Raw genomic sequence first — 16,418 nt, forward strand, 5'->3', positions numbered from 1 at the left:
CATATAGTATTAGACTAAACAGTTTGTCATTTCAAAGTCATTTTACAGTGTTATCGTTAAACTTGATAAATGGTTTACAGATTGTTTGATTAAAAAAGTAATAATAATAAATCTACCGAACATGTACATATATACATGCCTAATTGCACATGCATTGCGGGCTCCCTCCAACTTGTCTTCTACTATACATTTCTTTAACATAAATTCTTACTTTTTTATTTAGTCCGTTCTTTGCAGCCATCTTGTGGCATTTCAGGGTGTTACAATAAGACCACAAAAATGTGAATATGTGAGTTTTTCAGAAAATGACTGAATAGTTTCCACAGAACAAAACTGAAATAGCTGAATTTGTAAATACTAGCAATCCACGCTTTGTGGATTGGTGGGTGGATGAGAGAGAGTTTTTTTTATTTGTTATTTACGTTTTTATTTTACATTTTATAATGGTTTACTCCTTCATTAACTGAGATGTTAAATTGCAGCTTGTTGCCTTAAAACCACCATCATGAATGCTGCTTATTTTCTTATTAATTGTTATTATTATCATTATTTTTTTATTATTATTATCATTATTTATTTATTTGTTTATTTTTACAGTTTTATAACATCTAAGAATATTAAAATTGTACATAAAACACCGTGTGGACTTTTTTAAAGATGTTCGACCAGTTGGAGTTTTGGAATAGATTGTTTGATTCTCAGCAGTAAATTAAATTGTTATTCATAGATTGTGTGGAACAGAACTCCTTTTATAAAGACCAACGGTATTCTCTGAATACAGTATTGCTGTATAAATGTAATGTAAATGTGAAATAGTGCATTGCATGAGTTAAATTTGAATGCCAGCTACTGTTGATTTGGGTGACCTTGTCACTTTTCCCCATTTTTTTCTCTGTGGTGAGCGCTCCTGTCCTTCATACTGGTCCAGTGTCCGGGTGTCAGCTGACAATGTTTTCTAAGCAAGATAAAAACAAAGAGCAAGATGCAGGACGTGTCCTTGGGGAAAACTTTTTTTGAGAGGTGGCGGTCGGACTAGCACTGAAAACAGAATGTGGGGATGTCAGTGTGAGGGTGAGGCTAAAAAAGCTCCATGAAAGCGGTTTGATTATCCACTAACTGAATGAGCCCTCCTCTGCTGATAAGGACGATGAAAGGAATAATGATGACAGTAGGGTGCAAATACGGTGCTATTTTTAGATGCATTCAGCTTTCCTGCTGTGTGTGCATGACTGTACTGCATGTGTGAGGATGTATCTACTTGAATGAACAGGTCGTATTTGCAGGCATGTGCTCAGCTGTATTCATGCTCAGGTTTACAGTATACAGTTATGTATTGTGCGTCTATTGTTTCCTGTCCTGTTGTGCATATGGGTGTAGTTGGATGTCTTGTTTGTGCTGACTACAGAATCCAAGAGCTGCAGCAAAGAGCACGCCCTCTTCATGAACACATAGAACCTCATTTAATAAGATTCCACATAGCAGGCACTAAACTGCATCTTTACTCTGACAGATTGAGCATGTTATAACTGGGCATGTTGCACGTGATCTACCAAGATTGCAGTCTTTTACTAAAATCCTAAATCACAGGTGCTAAATTGTTTACTCACTGTAACAGATTATGCGCTGTTGGCAACAAGTATAAAAGAGGTGGAGAGAACTGTACTGTATTTAAGAGAAGGTTTTGTAATATTCCAAACATGTCGTTTTTTGTTTCTGGCATTTCAAAACGATCACTTGAGCAGAAAGGATCCGTCCTCTACATTACCTTTCATTTTGCCTGTGTTTCTTTGTCATTATGGGGTTATTGGTCCATGAAGTATACAGTAACTTTGATCTACCGTAGAGGTTTGGATTTTACCGACCAATTGCAATAACGCCTTTTAGTGATGTTATAGTATCTACCTCAGTGTGACAATGGCTTCACGTACTAATTCAAAGGAGCAGGAAGAAAAGTCCCAACCTGTGGAATTTGGACTTTGTTTGAATTGAAATGTTGCAGAGTGAGTACTCCCAATGACAAAAAAGAAGCAACCATTGCACAGACATGACAAAAGCTACAATAAAACACGTACGCAAAAACATGATCCATTTCCAAACAGTGGGTTTCAAGGCATGATTTGCTCCACTATGCACACTGCCAGCATTCAAGTAGTTTAATGAGACAGAAATGCCAAAACTGTATGATCTTACCAAGAAGGGATTCAAAATATACGATAATGAAATTTAGGGCATATTATCAAGACTTTGTCATCCTGATTACACACAGCAGGGTAGTTTGCACCTGCCTTTCAGATTTGGTATTAAAAGACACAAAATCAGCCATCGCAATTTATCACGGGTTTGAGAAATTACATTGCATGTACTAAATTAATCTATTTGCATATACTCGTCACTGAACGCGAAAAATGGACTGCGCGACAATTTTGTCCATTTGACTGTGTGGGTGACTACACTGAAGTTAGATAGACTTGTGTGCGTGATAAAATACTGTTATAGGAAAGTGTCAAGTTGCGTCTTAGTGCTGATGGGCATTGCATGCGTAGACTTTGTGCCTTCTATCCAGCAGTGACTGCTATCCGCTTTTCTAAATAATTAACCAATAAATCCAAACAGCATGGTGGCGCTTGAACAGAGAGTGGTCTTCATTTTTTTATGAATGTACTTTTTTTCCTCTTCCAGAGAAAATATTATTGGCATTGTTAAATAATTGATCAATTAAAACTAGTACTGAAAAGTAAAATGAAGCTATAAATGGAATGGAGGAAATGTACTAGAATTTTTTTTTTTATATACTAACTGTGAATCCAGTGTGTAAACATTTGTCATTTCCCCAATTATGATATACAAATCCTCGTAGCAATTTTAAAAATGAGCAAAGACATTTTTATTTTTTTGGCTTTTGTTGCTCAATTGCTGCAAAGCAGCCACTGTGCTGTTTTGCATTATTGAGCAGGAAAAGGAGAAGCTACACATTGGAGCTTCGGAAGGGCAACTTCTGTTTCTCGATCAATATGTTGTTGTAATCTGTATTTTTTCCTGATAAACTGTCAATCTTCTTCACCCTAATCCAGTGGTGAGCCCATTGTGCTGGGCCAGCAAAGTAAAACAACTGTTAATGCACCCATCTTTGTCTTAATTTTTTATTAGAATTGGGGCCATCAACTTGCTACTTTCTTGTGAAATAGTTTATATATTTAATTTCCCAAACTGGAGAGGTCTGCTCTCACTCTGTAACGGAATTTACTTCTCGTTCACATTGTAGCAATTTGGGGTGTACATGATCCTGAAGAGTTCCTTGTATTCAGCCTCTGTTTACATGAAAAGCCTTTTAACAACCAGCGTTGCTGTAACTTTAAGTCATGTGTGTTAAGCAGTAAACATACAGGTGTAGTGGGGCTCATTTAGCGCCTCATGTTGCAATGATCGAGGGGGGCTTCACTGTTTCAAGTCCCCAGAGAGAACAGAATAAGATGAGAGCACAGCTCTGATGGATGGACTCCTGCTCTGTTGTGCTGACTGCTCAGTTCATACACAAATACAATTTTTTTGTGAAGAACATGTTATTATTAGAACATGTATGATACACAAATATGTTTTAGACATTTTATCATACACCAAATGTGACTACTGAGGCAAAACTGTCACTGGGCCGATGTAAACAAATAAATCACACCTACAATTTTCTCATTGTTCAAATTGATCCACACTTGAGCAGCCACATTATATAGTATTTCAAGTGTTTATTTTTACTTCCCAATTTGAAAAGAGAACTTTTTCCTTTTGCAATCAAATTGTACAGATTATTGGTCAGCTTATGTAGAGGTACATTCACCTGATTTCAGTGCAGTTTAATAATAATAATAATAATAATAATAATAATACATTTCCTTTGTAAAAAGTAGGCTGTGGAGCCCTCAGTTCCTACTCAGTGATGCTGTGAATGTGAGTGAGAATGGTTGTCTGTGTATGTGCCCTGGGGCAACAACTGGCGACCAGCCCGGGGTGTATTCCACGTTTTGCCAAGCCAGCTGGGATAGGCTCCATCAGCCCTGAACAGGATAAGCGGCATTTGCGGCATATAAAAAAAAAAACATATCTACAAACATATATATGTCTATCTGTGCGCATGGGAAGAGTTTTCTTTTTTTGGTATTTTCGTAGACGCGAAACATGTGCTTACGCCGTTGTGGGGGTGACCACAGCTGACTTTCTTCCGGGCAGTGGAAGTAGCTCCCCAGGAGAGGACACATTGTCGTCATGGCAGAAGCTTAAACTGACTCGCTGGAGTCCATGCAGGAGATTGACGCGTGCAAAGTCCGTTTATAAGGAATTGCCAGATCTCCACTTGCAGCTGATGTAAAGAATATGGCCCCGGTGAAATGGACACTTGGAGATCACCTTCCACATCCAATAGTTTTTCTATTTTTAATCCCCCCACCGACAACCACCCACCCACCCATAGCTGTCCCGTGACCAGAGGGGTGATTATAAAAATATGTTGAAGATGATAATAATAATGATGCTGTTGACATATTTATAAATTACAGTAAATACAATGACATCCACCACACCCTTAAATAATCTGCCGGCCTGCTTAATAAAAACACCCACCAAAATCGCATTGCACCAATTGCACCACAACTTAGACCAACATACATCGGTAGATAAAATTTCTTTGGTATGGAAGACTAGTGCGATACAATATAAATAGGAGTATAAAAACACAAAGAGGCAACTAAAATCCATTGATAATGAAATACAAATCCCATGTTGGGAATGAATGTTTCGTGAGCATCAATTTTTTGATTAAATAATTCATAAAAAAAAAAAAAATCATGATCTATGGAGAAATATTTGTTAACCCTTATAATTAACAATAATTTTGTCCTTTGCAAAGATTAATGTCCCGTGCTTTACTGTCGTGTTTTAAGTCTGGATGTGTTGGTTTACAATATTTTCTAATCGGTCTAATGTTAAGCAAATGTTTTGGTCTGAAAAGCAGGTGATGATCACTTCTGAACTTTTAATCTTATTGGTGTTCAGTTTGCAGCATGACGCTCTTTGTATGTTTAGATTACACATTTTATGCTAATTCCTTGAGATTAGACTGTGTCCACTAATATGACAGCCATGCCCTGGTGGATGTATTGTTTTCGGCGATGTATGTGGCACAGCAGATGTTCCTGCTGGTTTAGTCTTGGCATGGCTCTTTGGCTTCACTTATTAACGCATGTAACGTTCGTGCTGCAATTGGCTGGGGAGTTTACTGGAGTGGTTGCGGGTACCGTTGCAGTCTTGACATGAGTCTGGGTAATCCACCGGCTGTTCCACTATGCGTGTGCAAGGCTCTAGGCTGGCCCCATACAAAAGGCTAGACCTGAAAAGCACCATAATGAGGCACAGGCTGAAAGAAAAGGCATGTCTCTTTCCATTTCTCTGAGCGAAAAGAAAAGAGCAACATAAAAGAATAAAACGCAAGAAAGAAGATGAAAATAAGCTTCTCAAATCCAGGTTTTTGGCCGCGCTGTCTCTTTGAGTTTATCTTGTTTTCATGCATGTGTTTTATTATGGTAATGCATCGGTAGATAAAATTACTCTGGTATGGAAAACCAGTGCTAAACAATAGAAATAGGACAAAACATAAAGAGACAACTAAAAGTCATTGATAAACAGAAAATCAGAAGGTCTTCACCTTTTTTCACTCACTGCCCCCAACAACACAAATCCCATGCTGGGAATGAATGTTTACTGAGCATCATGTCATAGTTCACAATGCACTATGACCCTGGGTGTATACATTGTACACAATGTTGTCACTACATCTCATGCATGGCTTTAGATTATAATATTTCCACTTAGTGCCTCAACCAGTCAACTGTTGGTGTTGTTGGAGTAAATTATGAGAAAACTTTCATACAACAATACATTGGCCTTCACTTTTTCCTTCTCCAGTTTGGACATGTTTGCGTTTAAGCCACAGTACTTTCACTGCACTTTTGGATATAACTATGGATAGACTATAAACAAGTCCATAGAAAAAATGATGTCACAGGAAGGAGCCAAGATGGCAAAGAAAGGCAGGAACAGAGAGAAAATAGAGATACTTGCACCATCTTCCCCTTAAATACCACCTGGAACTTCCTCCTGTGCCCTTCCCAAATTCAGCTCACCTGCTCAATGAGCTCCGTTTGGTTGCTGTTTGCGGTGCACGAAGCTGCCAGCTGTCTGCTATGCACTATTAATCAGACATTCTCACCCTGCAAGCCCTTGACGCTCTAACTCACCCTTGCCTAGTAGCTTCTCTACCCAGTCATTTACACATCTTACATGTAAAACCTCTCACTCGTTCCAACTTTCTTAAGAGGTGATGTTTTATTTATGTTTCTGCGAAGTTTTGTTTTTCTTAGAAAATTGTCCATCACACTTTTTTTTCCATACAATGAAACCGGAATTTTGCCAGTCTAACGCTGATATAATTTTACTTTCTAATTAAACAGTAAATACTGTGGGCAGGGGGGAAAAAAAGGACTGAATTACATCCTTCTTCAACTTCTCATATGTCCATTAACACACAATGTCTATAAGTAAATAATATTTAATTAAAAAAATTATTTATATTCATGCTTAGACTTAGATTTTTAGTGTGTTGCTATCAATTTATACATTTATTTGTAAACTCAATTAATGTATTGTGATGACCGCCTTGATGGACTGTTATTCTCTGCCAACTCATATGCTCACTAAATTTAAGTATATATTTGTTATTAAGGTCTATATCTAGGAATAGTGTGCATTAATTCAATTTTTCGGTTGAACTCTCTGTCCACATGAGATCATATATTGCAAATGCAACTCTGTCAAAGATGACATATTTTGACATGTGAGAAAGGCATCTCTGGTTTTTGTTTTTGAAGTCATCACTTTATTGCAAAGAAGATAATGGAGTAAAAGAAATGTGATTTGACGTTAAAGGGTATCATGCATAACTCATATTTTGCCAGTAACCTCACTCATCGTTTTGCTTATGTACTGTATACATTTATGTCATTTAAATCATTTACATTACATTTAAATCTGTTTTCTTACATGCCTTTGTACTTGAAAATTCCTATCTGTTGTAAAGTTAAACAAATATTAGGTATTGTAAAACAACCAATTGTTATGCCTGTAATTCCTGTGTTCTTAGTATTACAGGATTAAAAGCAAGCTGTTATTTATTTTAGATTTTTTTAAATTATCATCTTAATCTGATTAATTAGTTTTCCGAATCAACATCGGCCTAAAAAAAAATTCCATATCGCTTGGGCCCTAGTTTTTTTTGTAGTGTTCTCAGTGCTTATATTATCCAAAGTACTGCAGTACTATGAAGCCCTGACGATTGACAGCGATCCATTCCAGGTTCTGGTTGACTTTGAATCCGTTCGTACAAATTATTTAAGAAAAACAGTTAACCCCGCAAATTTGAAGTTTGATATTAGTGAAGTTTCCTATTTGCGGATTTTTTTTTGGGGGGGGGGGGGGGGTGAGAACCTTTCTATTACCTATTCGTTGTTTTTAATTCAGACCAAAGCCTTGTCTAATAGAAAAAAAATGCTTTTGTACCATCTTGGTAAATGCCAACCTCTTTGGGTGGGCATCAATTTCTTGTAGAGTTATGTAGCTGGGCTCTCTTTTCATCCCTCAAAATAGTGGGGGAACACTCTAAATTGTCAATACGAAACAATGAGAAAATGCATTCCCGAGTCACACTTTGCCGAAACCTTTGATGTACTGTATAATAAAACCTTTGATTATTGTATAGGTGGGAGATCAGATGTGCTTTTTTGAAGATTAATTTTCATAATTGTATTGACATTGTGAGAAATGCAATATTTAGGTTAAAAAATATATATAGGAGCTTCACTGTCATTAAATTACATCACCCATATTTAGTAGGTGGATACAGTATTGGCTTAGGGTTTGGGTTTGATTTTCTTCTTCTTTTTTTTTTTTAAACAATCCAGCTCATCAGGGTTGATGCAGCTAGGTGAAACTCTTTAATAATTTAAGAAGGGTTCATTAGTTTGGATGCTCTGTCAGCCCTTTCTACTGAATTATTACAAAATATCGAGGTTGTTTTTGAACTACATACTGTACATGTACCTGTAGTATAATGATCCGGACAGAAGCTCATTCATCACACAACTAAACAAATTGGTTGATAAATCATGGTCAGCTGTTGTACAATCTTTTTTTCAGACTAAAACTCACACATTTTTACTCTTCTAAAATGGAATAATAGTTTTATCTTGATATCGGTAAAATGATTATCCACATATTGATGTGATAAAGAAAAACAGCTACTGTGCAGAAAGCCGAAAGCCAATTAACAACCCTAAAAATAAAAAATGCCCTCCTAGCAAAAATCCTAGCAGTCTAGCTGATAATTTACTTCATAAGTCATGGTCAGCATTGTAGTTTGGGCAAGTCATTTTCGGCTAATCTAATTTGAAAAGTTTTAAACACTCCCACGACTGTAAAGTCATTTATGCTACATCTGTAGCTTCAATTAGAATGCTCTCCTCTGAGGAAAATAAAGGATCCGTTCATTATTATTGTCTGATATCGCTTTTTTACTGTATAGAATTTAGATGTCAGAACTTACGAAGGAAAGTCTTCATACTCCCTCACATGCATTATTTGGTCTTCAATTTTGAGATTTGCACAAGTCTCACAAGACTGCTGTTTTCTCTCTTCAGCCCTGCCTCTGCAGATCAAACTGTGGAGCTTGAAATGTGGGGAGGTATCAGGTTCTGATGCAGTTTAACCGCCATCAAGTTGACATAGACACTAGAACGAGTGCTTTTTCTTCTCTGCTCTTTCTGATTGTATCGCGTATACCCAAATGGCAAGGCGCAACTAGTTAGGTGTCCAGAGACTACGAGCGTTATCCCCTTTATCCTTCTAATCTACAGCATAACGGTTTGAGTTCACTCTGTGTCTTTTCGCTGCCCTAAGGCTCCCAAAGGCTCCTCAGTGAAATGGCCTGTTCCTCTTATCAGCACCTCTCAACCCCCTCTGCCTCAGCCGTCTCCCACCTCCTCCTCTTTATCCTCCACCCTTTTGCCCCTCTTCTCCTGTCATCACTACCCGTCTGCTATTTAATCCAATTATCCTTTTAAGCTGACACGCTCTGTAACTCACCACAAACTCTGCAGATGACGCCGTTGCATATCATTTGGTCACACAAACACACAAACAGGACCTCACAAACCACAAGCGCCATTTATTGAGCGGTCTTCCCAAAAATGAAGAAAGATCATGCAAAGTGCAACTTTGTTGTGAAGTGACACAATGTACCGCAGCGCTTTCACCTGCTTTTGTCTATTTTAGGGGTTCCTTGCAAAGGCTTTGGCCTCTGCTGTCACCGTGTGATTCACTGTACCCTTGAGGTGACTCCATGTGTGTGTGTGTCCTCTCCACTGCTGTGTGTTGACTGTTGCGTCTGTTTTAGCTGACACTTCACCTTTGCCCGTCTCTTGACGAGTGTGTTAGTGCGTATGCATCTCATGTGAGTACATCAAAAAATCCTTTAGAGAAAAGGACACTGTGACTTGCCTTTAATGTCTGACCTGTGTTCACACTTGTCATGTTTAATTCAGTTTAAAACATTACTAGTGTGATTCCTCTGCTAGTAAAGTGTGAACACGGATAGTTGATGCCCCCCAAAAATGTTTAGAAATTGTTGATTTCTACAAAAACATCCAGTAGGTGTGTTTTTGTTTTCTGCCCCTCCTTTGTTCCTCAGTCAGGACACTTCTTTGATTTGCTTCATACTGCTCCGCGTCACTGTTCACAGATTGATGGAAGTCGGCGGCTTTCCCCACACACATGAAGATTTTGGTCGTAAATACATTAAGATTGACGTTGCTGACCCGTTTCAGACCCTGTTGTTCGGAAAAATCAAATTAACACCTCAGTCTGAAGGTTAATGTTACAGTATAATCTTGTATAACATAAGATAGTCTTGAGTTTGTAGTCCTTGGTTGGGAAGGGGCAGCATCGAAAAACAACCTGATTATATGTGTGTGTAGCAACAATTCTTCACAATTTATTCCTATTAGCCACGGCTTTGATAAAGCCACGTTGCATCTTATGGCATTACCAAAAGAGCACACAAATATGTGCAACATGATGAAGATGAAAAGCAAATGTGTGAATAGCAAGCACCAAATAGGCAGGAGTACACTGTATTTAACAGTAGTCTCGGAGTAGATGTGTAGAGGAGTATTTGTGGTATACAGTTCTTCCTAAAAGTACACTGAGAGACTTTGTATAATTGTCAAGGTCCAGTAGTGCCTTGAGAGGTGGATCCCAAAATCACGGGCAACAGAAAGGGCATAACAAAGATCTATTGTAGCCAAATTGAGTAAAAAACTGTGAAAGCACTCGACCAAGCCAGGATACAAAAATGAAAAACACAAGGCGCTTGCAAAAGGCAATGGAAGGAAAAGGAAACAGAACACCACAAATAACCGCTCCATGACTACAAATAAAAGCGCGAGTAGAGAACCACAGTAACCAAACAATGAAAAACACAAAACAGCGTACCAAACAACGCGAGTTAACTAAAGTCAAAAAGGCAAAACGCAAAATGACGTAGCAAAACTTTCATAGCGTCTGCCGACGAGAACGAGAATTTCAGCAAAGCTATGACGAAAAAGTCTAGAAAATAACACGCTCGTCGACGGCTGTGAGCAAGGTGGAATAATCCGACGTCGTCCTGTCGGCGTCTGGGTCCATATAAAGTCTTAATTTCAGATGCGCTGCAGGTGCGGCCCTGAAGGGAATCCCCCCTCAATCACAATCAAAGAGAGAGCAGCACTGAGAGCCCTGCGCCATGACAATAACATGTCAGCCAGTTAACTGGTAAGACATAAAATACTGTAATACATTTATTAAATCTAAGCAGTCAAAAGTACCAAATGTGTGCACCACCATCATCCAAAATGCACCTACGGTTCAGAGGTTGTGGGTTCGAATCTGGGCTGTGGCCCTCCTATGTGAGTTTGCACAGTCTCATTCCACATTCTAAAAACATGCATGTTGGGTTCATTGACAACTTTAAATTGTCCGTAGGTGTGAATGTAAATAATTTTTATCTGGTCCAAGGTATTTAAGTATAGATACAAATTGTCATTTATGGTCAAATATGCGGGGCTGGAACGAACGCTCACTAGTTTAGATGTGATTCATTCTGTTTAGGTGTGGAAATTTATTTATTCTGAATTATATACAATCATCATTTACACCATTCACTCTAAGCTTTATCATCATTTGGTATAAACTGAATATGATTTAGCAAAGGGTGCTAGCATCACTTTATCATGACATACCATACCTTCCTGTCACTGAGTCAATTGTACAAATCTTGACAGGCATTTTGCTGCAGAGGAGTGCCTGACGGCATAAAAGTAGCTGTGTTTGTCTGTTTTTGGTGCTGACACCACAACACTCGAGAGAACCAGATGTGTGTGTGTGTGTGTGTGTGTGTGTGTGTGTGTGTGTGTGTGCGTGCGTGTGTGTGTGTGTGTGTGTGTGTGTGTGTGTGTGTGTGTGTGCGTGTGTGTGTGTGTGTGTGTGTGTGTGTGTTTTGGATCCCAGCAGAGATGGATAGAGTAGCCAAAAAATTTACTCTAGTAAGAACGATATTAGTTGTCACCAGTGAGTGACTCCTGAATATTTTTATCAATCAGGGCATGGAAATTACGTAGATTATTAATGATTTTTCCCTCCGTTGTTTCTGCCATGTTTAATGCAAATCAGTCACTGCAATGTTTGCATCTGTGTGGGGCCGCAGATACTTTGTGTGAAGTCATGCGAGCAGTATATGCAATTTCCCGACATTTGAATGCACCTAATCTGTCAAAATCAAAATCTATTAATATTAATAGAGCTCAATCGCAACTTTCTTCTTTTTCTCTTTGTATGTGAATATAAGTATGTACTTTCCTTTGTTACTAATTTATTTCATGGTTCTTTCCAGTTATATTTAAAGTTGAATTTTCAAGGTTTCAATGATTTTTTATCATCCTACCAGCACACATTTCCTCATGATATGGCACTAAATACGATACTCGAGGTCCCAGGTTTGCCTTGGAAGTTACAAGACGTGAAAATGAGAATAGGATAAATAAAGATAAAGCAAATGTGATAAAGAGATAAGGGAGATGCTTAATCACAATCTCAATATGTGCAAAGATACAGTGCAGCCAGTTGTGGATTTGTTTTGGTAGTTGAATAAATATTAAGTTTTGAAACTGTTGAATAATCGTTTTTATCTACTCATTCACTGCCTGTCATTTTAGAACATTTTGAAATGTTTAATACCCACATGCCTTTTTCCATTATTTTATAATCAACAGTAGAAAAAAGGTAGGTTGCACAAAATGCAGCCATTTCTCCCATGGACTCTCAAATTGTGTTGATCTCATATTTAAAATGGGGCAATGATGCCATCTACTAGTGGTTGTGCATCAGCAAAGTTATTTTAAAATTTACAGTTTACAATTTACAGTGGAGCGGAATCCGATGCTCCCCCACCCATCCCTGCTGAAAAAAACATAATTGACATGTATATTTGTCAATGGCATTCATAATTTGTTCCATAATTGCCAAGCCCTACCTGAGGCAAAAGTCGCTGTCAAAACAAAACAAAATAATCAACCAAGCAATTGATCATACAAATAAAAGTGTGTAGCGTGATGTAGCTCAATGTAATAGAATAAGAGTTGCATTTCTTGGTAACAAAAATCACTGAAGTCAAAGTAAAAAGTATGGAGCATGAATATTAGTAGGCTGCAAATTATTGAAAAGGTTACTTGAGTAACAGTATACTGGTCTGAAATGAATGAATGTAGCTCGTTACTATCAACCTCTAGCTTCTAGTACTGATTGTGTCTTCCATCTGAATTCTGACATATTTTCTTGTACGTCTGGAGGAAGATTTTGTGGAATGTGTTTTAACAACTTTACTCAACCTGAAAGGTGTTCTTTCCACTTCCAAGAGAGAAGCCGAGGGATATTGTTTTGATTGTTGTTGAGAGGATAACACAACCAATTTCCACAAACATTGGTCAACGTGTGGCATTTGTACCAATGAACAACCCAATACTTTTTTGCTGAGGATCTATATAATAATAGAGAACAGGGTTCACCAATTCTGATCCTCGAGGTCCGGAGTCCTGTAGGTTTTAGATGTTTCTGCCTATTAACACACCTGTTAGTAAAGATCTGGATCATTATCAGGCATGTTGATGAGCTGAGTATATGAATCAGGTGTGCTAGTGGGCGGAAACATCTAAGACCTGCAGGACCGGGACTTCAAGGACCGGAATTGGTGAACCCTGGTATTGGTATAGATCAGAGGTGGGCATCGAGGGCCGCAGTCCTGCAGGTTTTGCGTGTTGCCCTTCTCCAACACAGCTGATATATGATCAGCTCATCAGCAAGCTCTGCATATGCCTGATAACGATCCTGTTGATTGGAATCAGCTTGTGTTGGAAGTGAGAAACCTACAAAACCTGCATGACTCCGGCCCTCGAGGACCGAGATTGCCCACCTCTGGTATAGATCATATGTCTCAAACTCTGGTTTCCCTTCTCAAACACACCTGAATCATCAGCAAACTCTACAGAAACCTGATAATGATCCTGGTCATTTGATTCAGCTGTGTTGGAGGAGGGAAACCTCTAAAACATGCGGAACTGCTTTGAGACCTTTGGTATAGATGCAAGTAAGTTAATATTCTTTTCATGCTTTTGCCATTTTTAGCCACTATCACATTTTGCAGAATGGAAACGTTCAAACCAAGGAAGAACTCCCTACATTTTATTGACGTACCAAATGGTTAGGAATTTATTTTTGTGACTGGTGTCATTATGCGAACAATGGGACTCTCATGAGTGCAGAGAATGGGGGAATCGCACCACCAACCGGTTTATGTCACCCTCCATTAACCAGGAAGTAGTTGGCAAACAAAAATAAACGTAACACTCCTCATAGATATAGATTTTTCTTCTTTTCTTACTGGCTTATCAGCATTCATTGTGCATTTACTCGAGGTGGGGGTGGGGGTGCGCCCCACGCTTGTGGGCGTTTATTCTGGGTAAGTACACATACACAAGCAAGCAAAGAAGGTAATCTAGACTCACTTGACTCAGCTGATCCATCTGTGAGCATCAACACCACCACCTCCACCTCGTCCATTGCCATCAGTGGCCCGCTCGCTGCCCATGATGGCCACTGCATGTGTGGCATCCTTGTGTCGTGCACAGCCATGCTGGTCATCCTTACCTGTTTCCCACAGACAGATTATTTTTGTGGGCGTGGGAGGTTTGGGTTGAGTGGTTGCCCTTCATGTTCATGTTACCCTTTCCCATGCCTTATCTGTCTTTTCTACTGGTGTCTCAGTATGTTGTTCATTTGTTGCTCTCTTAATCTTCCTTGCTTCTGATTTCAGCTTTCTCTACTGCGCTTTTCCCTCTCTCTTTTCTGTCACTCCGACTTCTGCATCTCACTGTTGCTAATAACTGGGCTCTGTCTTTATGTCGTATGTTCTTTTAGGCTCACGCCGTGCATCGCTGGCTAATCGATCAGGACAGTAGTGTGAGCTCTGAGATGCCCGATGGCCAAGGAGTATGGCACTATGATGATGAAGTAAATATCTGCAACAAGTATATCTGGCTCTTTTTTTTTTTTACATTGATATATGTGTGTATATATATATATATTCCGTATTGATGGTCATCCCCGTCATGTAGATCTTGTGTCACTTTGCTGATGTTGTTTTATTTTTTGTATCACTTTTTTTTGTGTTGCTTATGATTTTGTAGTGCTGGTCCATTCAAGTGGTGCTGTTGTGCTGTGAGCTAATTCAGTTGTACAGGTGTCGTGGATCACGCTGGAGCTTTTTTACTGTTCCCTGTCCCTGCTTGACATATTGTACTAACTTGCTGAGTTACACGTTTAATTTTTTTTATTTTTTCTTATGTTGTGTAGAACTTTTTTGTTCTTCTTGTTTCACGTCAAAGACACAAGCGTGTATCTGTTTTAATATGAACATCTTTCTCAGTGTCTTGTGATATCTCAGGAACTGGTGTTATCAAATCAGCATATTACATGGCAAGAGTCCACGGGCAAAATATAGATTATACTCAGTGTAGTCTGTCTATCCCTCCACACAAAGTAGTTCATGCAGCAGAGGTTCACAGTAATGATAACGCAGTCAAAGTATTTTTCCTGTGGGTTCTTCTAAATTAGTAAATATGCTTGTTCCATCTGTATCACTGTGATTGTATTTAGGCTGAAATTAAATTCAAGCGTGTGTGTGTGTGTGTGTGTGTGTGTGTGTGTGTGTGAGAGTGTGTGCGAGTCTGTATGTGTCTTGGCAGTCGACCTTATCAGTGCGCTGTGCGCATGCTTATTCTCAGTCTTGCATGGCATCTTCAGTGTATTTGCATTTTGGTAGATGTGGTGTCAACTGTCTGTGCTGTGTCTGTTTTTGGATGCGCTTTTCTGCTGCGTCATTGTGGTTGTGCACGCTTCGTACCTTACCTTTTGATGTGTCACTGTTTGTGTATTGTGGCTTGTGTGATTCTAATGTGACAGCAATCCACATGCTATGTCTGTCTTTTGTCTGCCTTTATCTATGTAAACAGTCTGGTGACTGGTCTACCAATGGTTTCATTGCAACTATCTCAATAGATGATCTTGAATCCATTTTCACTAAGTGGAAGAGAATTCATCTAAGTGCAATAAGGCCACTGGGAAACTTGTTCCAGACTTTTCTTTCCCCTCCAATCCTCGCTATTGCTTTCCCAAATGATAAATTACACCCTTTCTATCTCCATATTGCTCACAATGGTGATGGAGCACTATAAGGTTTCCTAAAGCCCAAATTTCAGAAGAATCCTCTTACAAACAAACAGAATATTGCCTGAAAACATAAATAGTATTTATTGTTTGCAAATGCAAAAAAAATGCATGTAGAAAGGTAAACTGGCTACTCAAAACAATATACTAATAGTAGTATTTTTTTTCTGTGTTGCTCATTAATATGTGTGTAATGGGCAAATTGCATATATCCTTCTCTCCTTTGATTTATACAGTAGTTTCCCTGGTATATTCTGTGAACTATGTTGGGACTGTATGTAGGCACTTAAACAATCATTCAAGGAGTAACACAACAACAACCTTACTCAACTTCAATTGAATGAAAATTAAGTGTTGAAATAACAAAATGTGTATCAACATTCAACCCTGGGTTTTGGGCTTTTTGATGGTTTTGACCAGGCTTTTGCAAACTAAAATACCACCCACAGGTTAATAACAGAAAAAAAGTAGGTCAAAGCTAAATCATAAAATTTGCATGAAAAGTG

At 38.6% G+C, this 16,418-nt stretch overlaps 1 protein-coding gene across 3 annotated transcripts in view; it reads left to right on the top strand.

Annotated features, from left to right (window-relative positions):
• The window catches only part of ank1a (ankyrin 1, erythrocytic a), a 108,976-nt gene that overhangs the window by 36,952 nt on the left and 55,606 nt on the right, over window positions 1-16,418 (top strand). The window contains exon 4 of one of the 3 annotated variants that reach the window (XM_077562377.1): window positions 14,605-14,697. The exons of the other annotated variants lie outside the window; for them this stretch is intronic. Coding sequence (XP_077418503.1) covers window positions 14,605-14,697 — 93 coding nt within the window. The remainder of the gene's footprint in view (window positions 1-14,604; window positions 14,698-16,418) is intronic. 3 annotated transcript variants of the gene reach the window in all.

This window comes from Vanacampus margaritifer, chromosome 3 (assembly GCF_051991255.1).
Source record: "Vanacampus margaritifer isolate UIUO_Vmar chromosome 3, RoL_Vmar_1.0, whole genome shotgun sequence".
Classification (NCBI taxonomy): domain Eukaryota; kingdom Metazoa; phylum Chordata; class Actinopteri; order Syngnathiformes; family Syngnathidae; genus Vanacampus; species Vanacampus margaritifer.